Source organism: Acyrthosiphon pisum, chromosome X (assembly GCF_005508785.2).
Source record: "Acyrthosiphon pisum isolate AL4f chromosome X, pea_aphid_22Mar2018_4r6ur, whole genome shotgun sequence".
NCBI lineage: Eukaryota > Metazoa > Arthropoda > Insecta > Hemiptera > Aphididae > Acyrthosiphon > Acyrthosiphon pisum.
Window position 1 is genome coordinate 64530649 of NC_042493.1, and position 19621 is coordinate 64550269.

Consider the following 19621-nt stretch of genomic DNA (forward strand, 5'->3'; position numbering starts at 1 on the left):
CTATTTTTGTTTGATTTCCCCCCCCCTCTCACCAACATATTATGTTTTAAAATGTTTGTTGAAATTTACTTTTATTTAATTTGTCTACTAAATGTCTTGCTGAACCTACCATTACACCAGACAGATTGTTCCACGTTATCATCATAATACAACTATTAATATTTGTATAGTTTATACTTGGATACTAATGTCTATGTTAACATCCCTTACAAATCTATCACTTGAAAGTAATAAATTGTACGACCGGTCACAAGGCAAATAACATGAAATAAAACATAACTCTGTCAATAATTGTTAGTATTTAATAAGATGTTAATATAAGCTTGACTAATTTGATAAGTACTTGATTCAAATATTGTAGAATCTTATCTTATCGATGTTCTGATAATTTTTCGTCAACTTGAACTATATTGAAATCCCATAGAAACTACCATTACACTAAAATACCAGTACAAAAAAAATCGATAACTCAAACTTTTTCTGTTTCCTTGAGACTCGATGTACAATGTACCGAAAGTTTACTTTGAATTCTAACCTAACTTTTAATTGATTTTTTTTCAATTTAAGAATGTAAAAATAATTCAACCAACATGACCAGCCTTACTAAAAATATGTGATAATATAATGGCACAAATCACATAACATAATAACAATAATTTTAAACATTAAATTAAATCCCATTAACTTTATTTATGAAATATAAAATCATTAAATTTGTTCAACTTATAACACAATAATGTTCAATACCTTATATAATATTCTAATAAGTTATAGCGTATGACATGAGTAAAACAATAAATAAAAAACAATGATGGCATAATGATAGCTAGTCACTAAATTTGACTTCTAAATGTATGAAATATGCAGTAAAGTGTCGAGAACGTTAACAAAACTTCTTCATTAGACATAAAATATTATTAATCGTTTTAAAGACAACTATGCAAACAATTCTCATTTATTATTATAATGAACATTTAGCTATAAAGTATGATGAAATATTTAGTTATATGGTAATATTTTTGGCAATACATTTAAAGTGTTAGTATGCGCCCTGAAACAGGATAGCTATTAATCATTAAAATGTAATTTTATCCAGACTAAATACCTATAATATGATCTTTTGAATTTTAAACTTATGAAAAATACAAATTCAAAAACTAAAGGTAAAGCTATAATTCTAATCGAAATAATTCATGATTCATAATATGATTTTTTATATATTATATTTATTAAATACAAATATTGTTTTTTACATAAAATAATACATTATTTTAATACACTCAAAATGTTGAAATGTACATTGAACTGATTAAAGGAAAAAAAATACTAACAAATTAGAAATTACATTTTATAAATTTTTACTACAAAATAACTTTATTGTAGTTTGTTTTTAGTAAAAATATATTATATAAATTAAATTAAATGATTGATTCGGTTCGTTTATATTTTCAGAAATATATTTCTCTCGTATTCAATATTTCTAGCCTTTGCTAACTTAAATATTAAATACAGTTTATCATAAGCATGTAATAAATAAAACAATTATTGTAGTTCTTAAACAAAACCTCAAATGTATTGAAATATAATGTAAGAACACATACTTACTTATCGGAAAATGTTCGGTTTTCATGTTATAATTTATGTTTTAATTGTATAATAGTTTTCAAGTGAAATTTTGCTTATGACACTATGGTTATTATTAGCTAAGAATTATTATACTCAAAAAATATGATATACTCGAATTAGTAATATTTTAACACTCGGAGGTATTCATACAACTTTTTTAAAATTATATTTTTTTTTAAATACGTATCGTTGCTTTTTTAGTAGCATTAAATAATATAATATTCTACCTACGTGTACTACAAATATAATATAAGGTTTTTGTTTATGCGTATGTGATTATGAGGCGTAACAAACAGTTTTACGATTTTGTTCATCATAAACATATAAAATATTATTCGATAGTTAATTTCAAAGTTAGAATAATATTTTCGTTTGAACAAATGGTGACAACTCACTATGTAAATATTTAAACTCGTTTCCTGTTGTTGTAACCGTTGTTGAAAACGATCATTGCCTCCATTGATCACAACAACAGTTGCACCAAATATGCTGCAGTGGCATCACGATAATATGATTTTATTATCATTATTATTTCAGAACACCTTTTCACATTTCCCTCTTTTTCCCTATTCGATAAATAAAAGCGCGTACCAAATGGTTAAAATGATTGTAAATTAAAACAAAATTCGTTGTGAAATTATTAAAATGAACAATATTATTTTATTTACAGTGTCCAACAATTAATATTATGTCTCTGTAGATCTTGTTAATATTATTATTATGTGGTCACATATCATCCCAAATTACGTTAGCTCTTTTATATAATATTATGGTCTAGCCTTTTAAAAAACAAATGTAAATTACCCATTATTATAATACCTACTCATATTAATCGACTGTTTTAAAAACAAAGTTATAACGATGAATTATATTAAAACTTCGAAACACGTTCAAAACTTTTATTTTTATGTTAATTTTCATATTTGAATAAAATACTTAAAATTATCATTACCTATCTAAACTAGTTTTAATTAAACAAAATGTGAAATAATTAAATCTACATAGGTAATATAAAACAAACGAATTATATACTTTATATTAAAATAACGGGAAATACTAAATATTTAATTCGAGTTCAGTGTCCATTAGGAATATTAACTTTTGTTTTAATATTATAGAGGATTTATAAATTTGAACACTATTCTCACGAACAGAAAAACATCCTACCTACTGGGACACAACTATGATTGTTAATTGGTAGACGTGTAATGGTTACCTGATGTATATGTAAATTTTTTATTCGAGCGTCTGTATAACGCTTAGCACACATATTCTAGGCCTTTTTTTCGCAATATTGTATAGATCAATATAATATGAAACTATCGTTAATTGGTTTATCAAACACCATTGATACTGGTAAGTTCATGCCGGATTGTCGCATTCGACCGGACACTGCATGTCACAAGACTCGTGTGCTCGGTATAATCGGTCTGCTCGAGGTACCATAATTACAGTGAAACAATACGGTGAAACCTTCCCTAACAGACACCTCTCAACAGCGGACACTTCAAAACAATATTTGACGTATTTTTGGAAACAAAATTCAAACTTTCTACAAACTGGATCTCGTGAACAGTGGAGTTCTCCGAATAGCGTACAATTGGAGTGTGTGTGTGTGGGGGGGGGGGGGGGGGTTACCGAATGTGGTTATACACCTTCTTTTTAAAAAAATATTTTAGCTTAACGGTAATGGGCCACCATTTAATTATATTATTATCAATGAGAAATTTAATTCTTCGAGTACTCGGTTTTTTTATTTTTTTTTCATTCCACTTCAATGTTTTTTTCCAATTCAAGCACTGCTGGTACTATAATATGTACTGATGCGTATATATATTATTGTATGTAATATTATGATCAATGTTAACCTACGGTTTTAAACTCGTAATAGAAACGTATCGATCGGCTGTTTTAGTCGTTTTGGAGCGACCTTTGGCCTTTCAGTGCAACCGGACCGACAGACCCTACATAGTTACGGTGGCGTCGTAGATCACTATGACGATAAATTCGAAAATCGTCTGCAGAAAGAAAACCAAACCCGTACCCACATTCGGATCAGCGCTATTTCACGGACAAGTTTAGTATGTTGTATACGGAATTTCCAACGAGGTCTGGTAATTCAACGCATATCTCAAGTTACAAAAAAAAAACACACAAACACATAATAATATACGACCGGTGACCATAACCACTACAAATTACTATACCACTACGCGTTGTTTTTCGTCCGGCGCGCGAAACGTACGCGTCTAAACTGTTTTGAAAGTGCAGTTTTTTGATTTTTATTTATTTACAATATAATATTTCGTTGTGTTCAAAACTACTCTGTTCGCCATTTGTTTCTTCTTATGACCACTGGTGTCCGATTGGAGAATAGTTTGGCGGTCGCTCGCGCAGACCACTGCAGCACGTATTCACCCCCGTAAACGTGTTTTTGTTCAACGAGCGAAACGACACCAGACGTACACGTCGTCCGAATCGGCGTCATCTGGGGTGGGGGGGAGGGTGAACGGCAATCCGAAAACCAATGAAGAAAATACCAAACAACAACAACAAAATCTCGCAGATTACGAGGCGTGTTCGGCTGCACGTCCGTAAAATCAATACAATTAGCGACGTTTTAGTCCGATACACGTATGTGGGAAAATAACGAGTTTGCCGATAAAACGACGGGAAATTACAACTATAATACAACTGTGTGTGCCCACAGACGCCTTTATAAAAGGTCACGATAATGGTTATTATACGCCGCTTGAAAGGCCTCAGGTACCGCCATTTTCGAAATTCGAATTTCATTTTCATACGTGAGTAATATAATAATAATAATAATAATAATAATACCTATCATGCAGATATTATTATAATATGTGTGTACGATCCAAATGTATTTGTGAGGCTGATAATAATATTCTTTCATTAACGTGTCATGCCGGGACGTAGGTAGAGGTACCTATTGCAAATACGTAGGTATTAAATAAACCCGACGCACCATGACCATCGACCAGTGCAACGAGCATAATATTATTATTATTATTATTATTATTATTATAGAATACATATATAGGTTACCTATACAATACTATATATTGTTATTGGCATTATCGTTTCGCGAACGGCTACTACATAATAATATAATGTGTATGGCCCTACAGGGGTTTTATTATGAGTGTAAATATAGATGTACGCGATATCGGCAACAGCACACTATATATAATAATATAGTATTGTACTTATACGTCATATATAGCTTCTATATAGGTTATATAGAGGTATCCACTTCAAATTTCGTGTAAACATCGTTGGACAAAATCAATTTTATCGCGCGTATCTAACCTACGTATGTTATATAATCGTGATTGTCAACATGCGTGGTTTTTCTACGGTTGTCCGTGACTTGACATCGGCAAATAAATACTGTAAGACCTGAAATCAAAATTAAAATTCTCGATTTTAATTTAAATTTCACTTATAGCTTATATTATTTGTGTTTTCCGATTTAAATTTAAAATAGTATATTGATTTTAGTATTTTTTTATCTTTATATTGTTGCACAATATCGATTTAATAGTTTTATAATTTGCTTAGTAAAATTAGTCTTTTAACATATTTGTTCTTTTTTTCGATTTAAGATATCAATTTTACATTTTTACGATTATAATTTTGATTTCTAACTACAAGAAACCTGTTGTCGTTCTCGGATTCCATATTCGTCTTAACACGCGGCTGTGAAACAGGCCTAAAACACGGAATATTTTAGTTATTTCTCATTAATCATTATTTATTAGCAACTTATGAGTTATGACTTACAGATAACAAATATTATAGACTTATCGACTATTACTGAATTTTCAATTTTAATTATTTTTTTCGAAAAAAATTGAATTTTCATTGTTAGTTAATTTATTTAACAATTTGTATTAATATAAAATCGGGTCCATGCCCTGCATATAAGAGATATTATTTATTTTGTGTCCACTAACTTATTTGTGTTGTTCGTAGAACCATCGATATTATAGCGAAATTATTACTATATAATAATATTATAATATCCGTAACGATTCGTATTGTAAATTACAACAGTGGTTTTTGTATTATTTTCCAACCGTTTTTTTCTTCCGTGACGTGATGACGCGCATTCACGTTCGTTCGCAGCTCATTGATTGATAGTCTGTTCGTAATTAATATTATTTTTTTTTATTTAAAACGGTTCAAATTACGCTTCACAATTTAATTGAGTTGGAATAGTGGAATTAAATAAAACGTTTTTATTTTTATCCCTCCGCAAGATCGTTAATTCATTCGAAGTTTATACTACATGGTTGATTTCATTACTTTTACAAATTTGTTTCAATTATAATATAGACATAGGTATTAATAAACTGTGTATATGGACAGGGTGTAGATTAACTTGTTTTTTATTTTCTATTTTCTTATTAATCAACTCATTCATAGAATTGTTTTATGAATAGGTATCATTATTTTTTTTCATTATTACAAATCATTTTTAGTACATTATATGTGCAATTTTTTAAGTGCTTAAACTGAATTCGTATAAGTTATGACCTACAATAAACCAGCTACTTCCAGGTCAACAATTTATATTTAAGTAATGAAAAAAGGAGATATATATAAAAACGTTTGCTTTCATTTCCTTCACTGTACTCGCACGTTTTTACAAGATAATTAATGGTGACCATTGACATTTATGTGCCTTTATATATTAAATGTATTCGTTAATTAATTCGATAGTCAATAAGAGAATTGTTTAATAGACTTGAGTGGCCAGTTGTAACAAACATAGTATAATAATCAATAAGTTTATACATGCATTAATACAAATTAGGAAAAAATTTCAAATCAAGCTAATAATATATTAATGTGAATTTGAGACTTGATTTATCATACATCGTCTTTGTGAGCCTAAGTATTTGACGTTTTAATAAAATATAATGTAAAAATCATTTTTTAGAACATGAAAGGAGGATACTAGGGTAGAACGCTTTTTAAAATGTGATATTTATATATAATACATTTTTTTAAGTATCGTAAACTCTCTTTTAACTCTTGATATTAAATCGTTTAGCCTTGTCTTACTATTATTATATTTTGATCAAAAGTTAGTATGTTTTTTCACGTAATAATATTATTGGTATTTGGTATAGAAACCTACGCGTTATACGTTTTAATATGTGATATGATTGAAATAAATTAATATATTATTTAAACCACCGCGAATATTTACAAATCATTATGGAGTTTTTTTTCTCCTTACAAATTATACTCCTCGCAGTTCTCTGCTGTAACTTATTTTGTTTCAAAACTCTAACGATTCGACGATGACGACGACGACGACGTCGTGAATTTTAAGAATTATCCGTTTCGCGGACGCGTTACGCGTACAACTATATTATCGAGCAGTAACTCGAATAAGTTTCGGAACGACATTTATGACTTTGAAAATGTATATACACACGTACACCGTGTACAATTCAATTATACGTCTTATAAATAAAAAGTTTTGCAGTCCGACGCGGATATATTATATTATGATGATGCAGAATATAATGACATAGGTATAATACATTTTATGACGCGTAGATATAATTTTATACTGGTCGCCAAGTTAGGTATGTTATTATAATATAGCGAATTTTATCATATTATTATGTACGCGTATCGATGTTACGTCGAACACTGCGCGTATTGTAATATATTTTGATTTGATTTTATTTCCTTATTTTTTTATATACATCGTTCGGTATCGAATCCGGCCGCGCGGGAGAAAAATTCCGCCGAGGCCCCTCGCCGTAGTCACAGACAATCCCGTGTCTATAATATTATATTCTCACCGCCGTGGTCCACATGAATATTTATCTTCCCCATTTGCGCTCATTCATATGACCGACGATCCACGGATGTGAGTACATCACGTACCGCACGATAAGTCTGCGCGGAGTACATGTATATTATATACAACATACAATACATACATAAATATGATATGTATGTGTATTGTGTATATGTATATATATATATATCATAATATGTATATATGTGTATACGTATATATGATTTGGATGTGGGGTTGATACATATATATTATATGCTTAGACACGATGGATTTTTTTTTTTTTGCCACTGATACGTAATCCGACACGAGCTTTTTGCAGGGCGTCACGCGCGTGGATATACCGACACCCCGCCCATGAGTTTTTATTAAAATTTAACGTGGTTTTCCAAAGAAACCACTTTGGCCACCGATTGCACGAAAATGTAATTTCCCGTATTATTATTATTTTATTCTTCTATTCCTTCTTTACTATTTTGGTATTTTTATTTTTTTTTATCACCAGTATTTTGAATTTAATTTTTTTTGTATTTGATATATACCTAAAAATATACCATATGTTACTGTATATTTTATTAAATGATTAACAGTATAACATGATAGTAGTATCATAAATATAAAATATCATTATTATTATTATTATTATTTTTATCATTATCATTTTATATAAGGTCTATGTTAGACCATGTGAGCATACATTGTATAACTAATTAAAATACAACTTAAATTAAATAGTCAGTGTTAAATTATAATTAATATAATAAGTCTATACAAATAAAATGTCGCAGATTGTAGGATTAATTTTTTTTTATTATTATGTGACTAGTTAAACGATTAATTCCACGGGTACATTAGTTAGACTATTTCAACAACGTCCAACTTCATTATAAATTATTGTAAAAATTTAACTTTTCATTAATATTATTTAAAATTATTAAAATTTAAATATTGTCATGTGTCTTATCCGTAAACCAAAACTTAACGTGATTTGAATACTTAATTAAACGTTATTATATGGTTTCCTAATCATATTATTTACGAATCGATCAAAAAAATATCGCAGACGATGAATTAGGTTGTACAAATATATAGGTAATTGTATACAATATATTATATTTAAATAAAAATTATATATTATTTATCACCAACGTGTATTTAAATTGTGTGTCAACAGTTTATTTAAAAAACAAATAAAGAATGAATTTAAACAATGCAGATTAGTTACAATATTTTTTTACACGTTGTAATCGTTATAATTACGTAATTGTAGGTAACTATTTCTTCGGGCTAATGTTAAACCAAGCACAAACTTATGTGAAAATAATAAAAAAAATATTCAGGCAGTTATAAAACCATAAGTTTATTACAGTTTAGAACGTTTATTTCATCATAATATTTAGAACAATTTACAGTGAGTTCCACTTATGTGATCACTTTGGTGCAGGTCATTTTGATTCTATTAACCGGTTGATCTAAAAGCATTTACACAATTTTTTTTATATCAATCTTTTAATACATTATTTATTATAATTAGAATATTTAATAATTTCTAATACATATAATACATGATTATAATTTTTTAATAAAATTATTGATTTTTACATTTTTTTTTTTATTTAATGATTCTACATTTATGCTTAAAATAAAATAAAATAATATTAATATATAAAAATAAAATTAAATAAATGCATTTAAAATAAATTAAAAAACCATCTATTTTTGATTGAACTTGACAATCTACCAATGTAGTATTCATATTAGCCTGAAATTAAATTAAATTAAAAATCATATTCATGTTTTTTATTTATTTGTTTACAATATACATTGTACATACCTGTAGTTTTTGAAACAATTGAAAAGTATCGTTATCGCCGTATTTTCGAACAGCTCCTTTTAGCTTTTCCAAAATAATTCTGGTATCTTTTTGAGTGATATCCTCGTTGGTCTCTTCGTTATCGTCATCTTCATCATCGTCAATATTGATTTCTTCTTTTTTTGTTTGCAAATCAGTTATGTCTTTATCAGACAATGCTCCAAAAGTAGGTAAATCTTGATCAATTAAAATCCAATTTTCAAAGTTTGTATCTATGAATTCGACCTCCTGTGGTTCTTCTTCGTCTGACTCAATTTGTGAAAACCCAGCTTTTCGAAAACAATTAATAATGCATTTGGAAGTCACCTTATCCCAAGCATTAACCACCATATATATAGCTTCTAGCACAGTTATTTTACGAGCTATTTGTGATGCAGAAATTTCAGATACATTTATAGTTTCAACAATAAAATTTCACAATGCTTTTCTATAGTAAGTTTTCATTGTTTTTATTATTCCCTGATCAAGAGGCTGAAAAAGTGACGTAGTGTTTGGTGGTAAAAATTTCAAATCTATGTTTTCTAAATTTTGTAAATTCGGATGTGCTGTACAGTTATCAAGAAGTAGTAAAATACGTCTTGGTTTTTTTATTTCTCTGTCCCATTTTCGTAAAAATTCGGTAAAAATTAGACTAGTCATCCAAGCGTTTGAATTAGCGTATAATAATCGACGGGCAATGTTTTAACGCCTCGAAAACAGCGTGGATTTTTACTTTTAACAATAATTAAAGGACGTATTTTATCCGTACCTGTCATGTTGCAAACCAGCAGAATCGTAAGTCTTTGCATTAATTGTTTTTTTACATCCATTAACCGTATTCCCTTTAAAATCAAAAGTAGAATCTGGTAGAGCTCGATAATACAAACCAGTTTCGTCTGCATCATATACGTCATCAGGTGCATAATTAGACGATGCAATAAAATTCTTTAAGTAATCTTCTGCAGCTTGAAAATCTGCATCTTTTTTTTTCTCCACATGTTTTTTTAAAAACAATATTGTTTCTGTTTTTCCAACCAGTCAACCACCCGATCAATGGACTAAAATTGTCTACACCTAATTGCAAAGCTAAATTTATAGATTTTTCTTGTAAAATAGAATTACTGACCGGTACATTTAAATTTCTAGCTTGCTGAAACCATCGTAATAAAGATTCTTCTACATCAACATTTTGTCCATTTCATTTTCGTTTTCGAGAAAGAGGCAAATTTTGTTCTTCATGTCCAACAATTTCCTTACGATTTTTTAAAATTTTGTTTAACGTTGGTTGAGGAATTTTCAGAGCTAATGCGGCTTCTCTTTGAGAACATTTATCCAATTTATCAAAACGAACGAGTATATCTTTTTTTTCTTTTATAGTTAAATCATTTTGTTTGGTCGACATTTCAAAAAATACGTCTGATCATGAACAATAAACCGAATAACCTAAATGACACAAGTACACGACACCGCGACGTACAAAGATAATTGATTGACATAATGTACAACGATATACAACAATACTGATAAATTCAAAAATAAAATGGTTTTTATAAATTAATCAGTTTGAGATACCATAAAAACGATAAGATTGTTCATAAAAGTGATTCAATTATCCGGTACTTAGTGATTCTAATAAAAGGCCTGCAATTTAACATTAGTAGTATACAATTTGGTTTGGGATTTTCATTTTTGATTCTAATAAACGGTTGATTCTATAAACCAGTGATCACATTAAGCGGAACTCACTGTACTAGCAGAATAATGTTACAAGTAACACAGATACAAGAAAATGAAATTTAAAAAAAATGCACGATTATAATTATTATTGTTAAATATGAATGGGATTCCTATGTTTTATGCAATATTTATATATATATTATATAATATTACATATACATGTACCTATATATATATATTTATTTCTATAATGTAAACAACTGTACTCAACTTTACTTATCTGATGCAAAAACAACTTCACCATAACAACTATATTTATTTTATTTATGTTTGGTATTATTATTTTAGTTATCAGCTATATTTTATGTTCAAAATAATATCGGTTCACGGTCAGTTAACTGTGTTGGGAGTATTCAACTGGCAGTATGCCATTAGAAGATTGTCTTGCTAAGTTTATTATACAATCAAAAGCATTGTTATATTTATTAACAGTTACGCTTTTAAAAATGTATGAGTTAATGCACACGCTGAGCATTCTTTTCGATAGTTTACATAAACTCTGTTACGCCGTTACAGCAGTTAGAAGTCATTTAAAACGCTAAGTCACGTTACAACTTTTTATTTTCAGGTAATTCGTATTGAATAAAATAACTATTAGAGGTATCTACAGTTAACTGTTCATAACAAAACATAATCGTTTATAACAGTTTTAGTCCAACATAATGATGGATTAAAGTTCAATCCTTAAACACCTTATATAACTAATGAATATAATATTAATTCCCTTTAGAATATTCGAATACTTGTACACTGTAAATAAAACAGATTCTCAATTGATTGAATAAAAATAATTCAAAATTTTTAAAAAGTCAAAAAAAAAAATGTAGTCTTTCTAATAAAAAAATTTTTCAGAATTTATTTATTTTATACTATAAAATAATGTACTTTTGATAAACCTACAGATTAAAGTGCTATTTATCACTATTTTACACTACAGCTGATAGAATATTAGGAACATAAGCGTGCACATGGGTGGAGCAAAAGGTTCTTATTATGATGTACTTGCAATATTTTTTGGGCTTATTATGGGCCGCGTTGGTCGAGTGGTGCAAGTTATAGCCGCTTGGTCACAGTCAGCAGCTGGTGGCCTCAGCCGATAAAATTCATTATTTAATATAAGTAGATAAAATGGATCTGAAGTAATTTTTACATTATATAATTGATACATTGTAATATTGTATCTAGTTTACAACAATAGATATCTAGTCAAAATTACGATATCGATGTTCAATCTATAGAACACAAACAAAATTGTACAGTACTACCTACACCGGGCATCGTAGTAAAATTGAAATCGATATGATATAGTTTATAAATAGTTATTTGTATACTGTGCTCTGTAGACCAAGCATAGGTACCTTCATACAACATACTATATCATACATCAAATTTAATATTAAAAATTAAAATATTTATTTGGTGCAGATAAATTAGAAGCAACAAATAATATCGTAATTTGAACCTAATCGGAATACCTTTTAACGTTTATTATTATGGTATTAATCATTTATTAATAATAATAATAAATTAATAAAAGACTCATTGCCTGTTTTTATTCTGTATGCGCATCTGCGATTAAAGTCTGGGCACGCATATAATTATGAACACTTCTAATCAGTAATTTATTGTTATATTTTCATGGGTTACAGTACATGTGTATATCTACCTATATGAAGTATAATAATGATAGTTTAATAAAATTTGAATTAACTACGCTTATTATAATAGTACCCATGATACAAATTAATACAATTAAAAAATATATTTCAGAGTACTTAAAAGAATAATTTATTGTAGGTAATTATTTAATTGTAATTCGCAATTTTTTATTTGAAATTGTGAGCTTATGGGTCTCATACAGACATTTTTAAGGTAGCCAACTATAATATCTTATTGCAAAATAAATACAACAAATTGAGATATAAATAAAATAAGTACAATTATATAGTTTTAGTAATTTTTTAGTTATGCTATTAACGAAAAAATAGTATGAAAAATGTATAAAAATACCTACCTAAATTAATATTAAAATTTACTTTGACAATTTGATGCCTCAAATAATTGTGGTTTTGGTCTTTAAGCTTCCACTAGTTATCGAGATTTTTGAGTATAATATGGTATGTATTATATTTTAACATCATGTAGAGCTCAAACACTAATGGCATAACAGTGATTACATTATGTCTTTGTACTTCATAATATACACATTATGGAATATAGAGTTCTTAGTATTGCTGGGTACATTTTTTTTTTATCATGGTACCATATGTATTTATAATGAATATTATATTATTAGGTAATATACAAGTCGTTATGTTCACGAGAAAAATTTCAGAGTAAACTTTCACGATATCATGATGTTATTGTTCGTAACATATCCAATTTATAAATACAAAAATAAATATTTTAAATTCCTTTAAGACTGCTGTGATACCCAGCTACTGCAAGTATTCATCTGTACAAATTGTATCGTGCATAATCGACGTCAGACAGTATAATAGAGACAAAAACGCGAGCAGGAATAATAATTGTTGATTTTGATAATTCAAAAGCACAAAAACTATTATCAACTCCGTTCAGTCTTCCGGGGTGATAAAAGACAAACAAAAAGTTTTCAAACGCCAATTTAAACTTCGATACTATCTAGTCAACTCTTCGTGGTTCGGTTATAAATACGCTTTCCGCATTAAATAAGCTGTATATTTCTGTCCGCTCCTCCGGTGGTTTTATATTCTAATATCTACTAAATTTAAATTAAACAGTTTGTTCACTGCAATAGTGATCCATGCCTATATTATAATTATATCAATAGTTTACAGCATCTAAATATTAATATGTAATTAATCGTGTTTTTCCCACTTTGATTTCAGATCCAAACGCTGCCAGCAACACCTACTCCACCATCTTCTATGCCGTTGCTTTCTACTGGGTCTTCAAATTGGTCGCCTATTAAATTGGTATCAAAGATGATAGTATTAACCGCAACCGTAGTCCACAATTTATATAATAATGGTGTAGAATGAAATTTCAATGTTTTGCAATAGACACACACACAAAAAATAAAAATTAATAAATTAATAATAATATAACAATAATACAATATTAAATTTAATTACATCAAAAACCGATGTGGGAAAAAAGCCATATGCAGCTAGACATAATATGAATAATGTAGTAATAAACAGGAGGCTAGATAGTAACGATTTATTATTGAATCATAAAATAATTTCATATTCGAGAAAGTCAAAACTTAAAGGAAAAAAGTGATATTGAACCGTCAGAACTTTAAAGCTAGTACCTACCTATATCGGACACGCAACTATTCACTTTAGTCACTGTGCTATTATATTATAAATAAATATTTACTATGTAGTATACAATTTCCCGGTAGGGGATAAATCAGTTTTACAAAATCAGTTTGAGAAAACAATAATATTAGACATCGTTGTTCATTGGCAATTAAGTATCTTTATTCTTTAATCGTGTTTAGAATTTTTCCCAGTCATCACAATACTATTAACCATTTCGACATTAATCGAAGTTAAAAACCTCTATGAATTCCGTTGACTTTTATTCAGTTAAGTGTTTTAATATAAATATATAATATTATATCCGGCATGAAAAACTCAAATTCAAGTTTGTATGTTTTATGTAAGTCATGAACGATTAGACTCGATTTGATATTTATTTTTTTTTTTACCGGTGTATATTGAACATTATTCACACATCCATTACTTTTCATAATTATTATTATTATCATACATTTCCCTCGAACTACCCAATATTCACGTATTTATAATTGCATACATATTGTATTTGATCTGGTTGCTACTAATGCGGGTTAAGCCAATCATTTCATTTATTATTTATAAACGGTTAAATTATTAAATAGTACCTAATACTAATTATTTACATACAGTATATTATTATTATTATTATTATACTATACCCTTATAATTATATTATTATATGATATAAACATTATTATTTATCGAGTATATATTATTACAGCATGGAAATAATTTACTATTATTGTAAGAACGATTGTAATCATATATTGTTGATTGTTTATGTTTTATATCGGGAACATTGTTAACAGCTGATTCGTTGTATTACCATAAAATTTACGCTTACTTCTATATGTTATATGTAATGTTTAAGATTGTTTATCCAAATAAGGAATTTTGAAAAAAAAAAAATGTAAAAGAAAACTTTTTGTCAGTGGCGTCTTTGGTGTATCACAATATGGTATTCCGATTGGTTTTTTTTTTAGAAATTCAAACCAAACTATTATGATGTTTCCGACCCAAACACTTCTGTTATTAAATATTGGTATATAAGTGCCCTTTTTACGAAATTCTTGGGATGAATCGCAGTAACAACAAGATGTTCTGCGAAAAAAAATCACAATAACTAATAATAATAAATTAATAATTAATCTGAAGAAAAAAAACTGATCACTAAGGAATAATTTGCGCATATAATTGTTTATAATGTTTATTGGTAATTAAAAGAAAAAATATCTACGTTCAATACATAATTGTGGGAGTACATTAAAGGAAAAATTAAGTATCATACATTGTATCGGTTTCGTGTACCTGCTTATTTCTCTAGAACGACACTAAAACAACCCACTTATCATAATGCAGTATGCATGACATACCAAATAACACTAAATGAAGTATTATATATTTATTCTAGTCCCGAACCTTATACAGTCACATCGTTATACTACTTATCCTGTCATGAATGTATTAATTTAAGATAATAATTTAAATTTATCAGGTGTTAAATGACGTACGAAACCCGACCACCAGATTAGTTTTCTACTCGTAAGCGATACACTAAAACGATTGTTCTATTGCAAGAAAATAACGAAAATTTAATAATGTTGCCTAATAAATTACTACCTACCCAAGTCAATATGTTTTTTTCAAAAAAATTTAGCGATTCCGCCGGTTTAACAATAAAATTGATTTATTTACTATATTTGTATGCGCACGAAATAAACGCGATCACATTCGAAACTATTGTCATTTCTTTTTTTTTTACTTTTACGTTTATCTTAGTATATTATTCACAATTATCAACATTTCGAATATGTATTGAAATTATTGATGGCGAACGGTTACACTTTTGAACTTTGTACATTTTTATTTTTAATACTGACCTTTCTTCTTAATTACTATATAGTTTTCTTTTTCTTTTGTTGTTTTAAGTAACTACTGTATACGATTTACTGTAACGTCATGTACAAGTTAATATTATTTTTGTTTTCTTAATTCACTTTACCTTTGACGTCATAAAAAGCGCACAACTTGCGAGCAACAAAATAACGGGGAAAAAATAAATAAATAACTATAATAATAATAATAATAATAATAATATTATACTTATGAATGATATTGTTGGGGAAATGCCTAACTTTGTTTCACATTTTTCGTGGGAATGGAGGGGTACTGCCATAGGAAAATTCCATTGTCACCGTCTGCCGGGTTTTAAATTATTTGCGCGCACAATGGTAGGGCGGGAAGTGAAGAAAGGTGGGACTGTATTCGGAATAGACGAGAAGAAGAGGTCACCCCCCCCCCGCCCCATCCTCCTTTTCAAAAAAATAATAATCATAATCATAGTCATAACAAACAAATAAATAAATAGCGTCAGGCTGCGAGGAGTGAGTGTGAAAGAAAAAGAAGGGTATGAAAAAGAAAACGGTAAAAGAAAAAGAAAGAATGGTAAAAAAACAAACGCACACGTACCTACTACACACAAAAGCCACTCGACGGATGACGGCGACTCGACTACCACCGGTCTACCACTACTCGAATTTCACCTACCAACCTACCTAAATAATCGCATATTATTATTATACCTCTTACTCACCGGAAATAACGTCTTTATAATTTATTCACCGTTGTTGCATGTATATAGAGTTATAACCGAGAGTCATAATAATATATTAGCACCACGTAGGTAAACGTTTCGTATTTACGAAACATCCACACCAAGCTCCCCTCCTCCCGCGGACACTACAACTCCCCACCCTTCACCTGTCCCGTAGGTACCCTACATATTGTGGCCTGAGATCCACGGGACTCACTTAAATATTATTTTGAATCATCGAATGTCGGACGAGTAAAAACATTCAAATAAAGAACTAATGCAGGACACAAGACTTGTCCACAGACCCTCTTCTGACCAACCGATACGGAGACGTTACTAGAGTAAGAGAAAACCGAATAACGAAAAATGCTCCGAACGTCCACCTCGCCGCCGTCACCGCAAAAGGCTTTACGTAGTGGTAGTGACTTTGAATTCGATTCAGGCGACAAAAACGGCTACCAAACATACGTATTATAGGCATGCCTTTGCGCGATGATAATATTATTATACTTCTCGACCTTATTTTCTCGTCATCCCGCCAAGACCACCGCACCACCCGCAACCTACTCCACAACCCACCCAAAGGAAAAGATCTCTCCGTGTTTTTCGCCGGAAATCCGAATTTACACCTGTATACCGCAAACACAGTATCCCGTTATCGGTATTCAGATACTTCAGGTCACGGACCCGACCTCTGGCACCACCGCCTGGGGATTGGAAATGTACATTTTCTCGGTATTCTTCGCCATTGTTTTTTGTTCAACGTCGTACACCGACCTCGACCCCCATCGTCTAACGATAATACGCTCTCGAAAAATACACAAATGCGATTAGACTTTAAAAATAAAATAACATCGTCAAACGTCCACACCGTTGTACGTCATATACCTATAATATAAAAGTTTTGCGTTACGAAGTTGAATTTTATAATAATGATATTATGTATACGAATGTAATAATATACTGAACTCATTTTTTGTCCTTTTAAAACTTCTAAACAGTAATAATATTGTTAACTCACCCGTTTACTGCCAGGACGGCTAGTCTGAAAGAAAAAAAAGAATATTCTTATTTACTCGAATCTCGCTAATTTGTTCGTTGCGCCAGAGAAACTGTACAACAACTATTATAATACCTGCGATATTATTAATCGAAAACACTGCTCGAGATGACATTAATAATATTATGCTTTAAACATAACATTGCACACACTGTTTCGTATACGATTAACATGACTAAAATTTTCGGGCGTCCCACTGCAGATACCGTATAAAAAATAATCAATAATTGTACCAAAAGTTTTAATATTCGAGCAAAAGTCCCAGGATCAAATTATAGGGTAACAGTACACAGTACTGATTTTACGTATTTGACCATGATTCAGCTACACATAATATTGTTGTATTGTCGTCTGCTGTATAAAAATATATATACTTTAAAAAAAAAAAAAAAAACATCTAGCTTCGAGACAGACGACTTCTCCGAACATAAAGTTTAAAAGATAAATTAAATATTTCTAGTCCTTGATGCGTTTGCCAGTCATAATTTTTTCATGTAATAACACGAATGATACTGTAAACTAATAATAAAAAAACATTCCATCAACAGTTCCACTTTACCAACTAACGATCGGTGTACATTGTACATATACAATTATGTTGTTTTTTTTGTAATTTTTGTTTTTTACATTATCTACTATAACTATATAATATAATAATTATATAATCTAGTACTCGCACGAATATTAAATACTTATTACTTGAAAAACTATTATAATATTGCACTTTTAAAATTAATTATTTTACTACTCTATAGTCAATATACTCGTGGATATTGTAGTTTGTATTGTGTAAGAAAACTTTTTGTGTCTAAAAAGAAATTTGTGTTTTTACGTTTTTGTTTATTATTATTATTATTATTATTATGAATATTTTTATTTTGACTAAATGAATAATGTTAGCATGGTTGTGTGTACTCAACGAGTAGACATAAAAAATATTGGTTTCATTCATGAGTGCTGCAAGACACAATGAGTTTTTCTGATGATAATTAAATTACTCGCGTTTTTAGTATACTAGTTTGCCATTTTCTTAGTTTATAATATTGTTGTATCAATGATTTGTAGATTTAGATTATATTCATACATATTCATAAATGTAATAGGTGACTATTTAATAACATTAATCATCCTTCTTTGAAACTGTCTTATAACTAATCTATTTTGGAATATAATAATTCAATAAATATAATTTGAAATATTGTGTTTTTATTTCACATTGTAGCACTGTACAGGAGTCTTGAAAGTCTCAAGATAGGTTTGTATGTAGGTTGTTAAGAGTCTGTATTGGTAAATAAATACAATAATGTGCACAGTGATAAGTAACACTTAAAAATAATTGTATTATCGTTGTATCCATAACAATATTGCTAATATTTGTATAATATTGTACAATTATTAAAAATTAAAAAATAATTTTCTAGCCTTCTATGAGAGACTGGAGAGTACGGAAAACGTATAGAATATGTGTAGTACTCATAGTTAAAACGAGTATTATTCCTGAAGAATCTGTCAATATTAAAACATTATATTATTATAATTATACTATGCTTGTGGCGATAATTATTCTATAATGAAAGCTGTAATAACAACAACAATAATACAGTTAACCGGTGAT

General features: G+C 29.0%; 1 protein-coding gene across 1 annotated transcript in view; it reads left to right on the forward strand.

Annotated features, from left to right (window-relative positions):
* Positions 1-19195, forward strand: part of LOC100572033 — a 424551-nt gene extending 405356 nt beyond the window's left edge. The window contains exon 7 of the mRNA XM_029488202.1: positions 13934-19195. Within this exon, the coding sequence (XP_029344062.1) occupies positions 13934-14016 (83 nt within the window). The 3' untranslated portion in view covers positions 14017-19195. The remainder of the gene's footprint in view (positions 1-13933) is intronic.
* Positions 19196-19621: the final 426 nt, after the last annotated feature.